Source organism: Camelus ferus, chromosome 10, assembly GCF_009834535.1.
Source record: "Camelus ferus isolate YT-003-E chromosome 10, BCGSAC_Cfer_1.0, whole genome shotgun sequence".
NCBI classification, from domain to species: Eukaryota; Metazoa; Chordata; class Mammalia; order Artiodactyla; family Camelidae; genus Camelus; species Camelus ferus.
The window spans coordinates 34,421,165-34,423,657 of NC_045705.1; the positions used below are offsets into that span (position 1 = coordinate 34,421,165).

Consider the following 2,493-nt stretch of genomic DNA (forward strand, 5'->3'; position numbering starts at 1 on the left):
CTAAAACAAAAACAGTCCCTTCACTTCTCAAAGCACTCAGTGACTTTTTAAGAGGGATTTAGGATATATAAATTATGAGTCTGTAAGAATTTTTAAAAAGAACTTAATAACTTCCTGATTTAGGTGTGTCCATTAATTACACCCAATTACAGTGGGTTACCATTGGAAATCTACTCTGAGAGAACTAGAAAACCACCATCTGCTGGGGATAGCTTACTAAATTTTAGGCACCCCTGCCCAAAAGGAAAAGGATCATAAACATAACCCCCAAGTTACCCCAATCACATAACTCACACTGCTTTTGTTTTTAACAATTTATTTTCTACGTTTGACTTTCTGTTTTCTCCCCAGGTAATTGAAGAGGAAACGTGATCCAATGGAGCAGGGAAATCACACCAGGGTGAAAGAATTTATTTTTCAAGGACTGACCCAGTCCCAAGAGCTGAGCTTGCTCTTATTTCTTTTCCTACTCTTGGTGTACACAGCCACCGTGATGGGGAACCTCCTCATCATGGTCACCGTGACCTGCGAGCCTCGCCTTCACACCCCCATGTACTTCCTGCTCCGCAATCTCTCTGTCTTGGACATCTGCTTCTCCTCCATCACGGCTCCGAAAGTCCTCGTGGACCTTCTTTCAAGGAGAAAGACCATTTCCTTCAATAGCTGCATTACACAGATGTTTTTCTTCCACCTCCTCGGTGGGGCAGATATTTTTTCCCTCTCTGTCATGGCCTTTGACCGCTACGTGGCCATCTCCAAGCCCCTGCACTACGTGACCATCATGAGTAGGGGGCGATGCACTGCCCTCATTGTGGCCTCCTGGGTGGGGGGCTTTGTCCACTCCATCGTGCAGATTTCCTTGGTGCTCCCACTCCCCTTCTGTGGACCTAACATTGTGGATGGCTTCTACTGTGATGTCCCTCAGGTCCTCAAACTCGCCTGCACTGACACCTTTGACCTCGAGATCTTAATGATTTCCAACAATGGCTTGATCTCTACACTGTGGTTCGCCTTCCTTCTTGTGTCCTACACAGTCATCTTGACGATGCTGAGGTCCCACACTGGGGAGGGCGGGAGGAAAGCCATCTCCACCTGCACCTCCCACATCACGGTGGTGACCCTGCACTTTGTGCCCTGCATCTACGTCTATGCCCGGCCCTTCACCGCCCTCCCCATGGACAGAGCTGTCTCCATCACCTTCACTGTCATCATTCCTGTCCTGAACCCCATGATCTACACCCTGAGGAACCATGAGATGAAGTCAGCCATGAAGAGGCTGAAGAGAAGACTTGCACCTTCTGAAAAGGAACAGATGTGAAGCCCAGATTGCAGAGTCAGAACGGAAACGTATTTTCTCACCGCACAATAGAAAATCCCAACCAACAGACCATCTTGGGGCCAGAGCTTTCCCTTTGCCCCACAGAAGAATCCTCTCATAAGGATGGCCTGAAACAGTCATCTCTGTGAGGTTTTCTCATGGCGAAATTGTCGGCAGCCTAGAGTCTCAGATCTGTGAACTGTCGGATCTTAAAGGACTCTAAATCTTAGATCACTCAAACGCCTCATTTTACAGGTGAGAAAATGAATCTGAAAAACACTACCTCTCAGTTCTTGAGTTGTGGCTGTACCAGGTGTAACCCAAGCAACAATCAGTAAAATGATCTCCAGGGAGCAGGAGTCAAGGCTATAAAATCCAGCCACCACTCCCTAGGTGGAAATTTTCCATTGCCAACCTTGGAGAATATGAGTTCTGTTTTTCTAAGGAAACCTCTGGGTTTCCCTTGCAGAAGCTGAGATGAGTTTTGTGTTTGATCAAAGTTTTCACAGCTGATGAGTGGCTGAGACAAGGCTGGATCTGAGAGCTCTGACCCTCCACCCAGTGCATTGCTTGTGCTGGTGCTGCTGCCTTGGGCAGGACTTGCTGGCGTCTAACACAAGCGCAGCTATAAAAATGCGTCCTCTATTCTGGTGTTACGAAAGGCACTTGGTTGTCTTTATATGATCAAGTTCAGAGGGTAAGGCTTCAGGTCCCTCTAAAAATTTCAACATCATTTTCCAGCCATTCATTCCGGGCCAGCCCTCGGGGGAGAGAGGAATACCAGCCTGTCTGCATCACTAGAATGTGCCTGAGTCACACGTCTCCGAGATGCAAAGCCTTAAGAACAAATTGACTTTCCATGATTCAGGGACTGATTATTTAAAGGATTATAAATCAGCCCATTCTAAATTCCTCCTCATTCTTCATTCTGCAATTTTCTTGAGTGCTTCCTCATTAAGAGATTAGAAAACAATAATAAATACCTGTTGGTCTCCTGGCAACCTATGATTTTGTCAAGTAAGTAGATGAGAATGGCAGTCAACTAAAATTTGGACTGGATGTGCCTCTCTCCCACCCAAGCGCTGATAGACCGATGTAAGGGAAGGAAAGAGCCATTTCCATCGTATGATTTAGGAGGGAAACACAAGCAAGGGAGACCTGCTCCCAAGCCCAGC

The 2,493-nt window shown here is 46.8% G+C and overlaps 1 protein-coding gene across 1 annotated transcript; it reads left to right on the forward strand.

The window, feature by feature from the left end:
- The first annotated feature begins 376 nt into the window (after window positions 1-376).
- LOC102517598 (olfactory receptor 4D11) lies at window positions 377-1,318 on the forward strand. The gene has a single exon (XM_006193641.1). The coding sequence runs from the start codon at window positions 377-379 to the stop codon at window positions 1,316-1,318; it is 942 nt and encodes a 313-aa protein (XP_006193703.1).
- The last annotated feature ends 1,175 nt before the right edge of the window (window positions 1,319-2,493 follow it).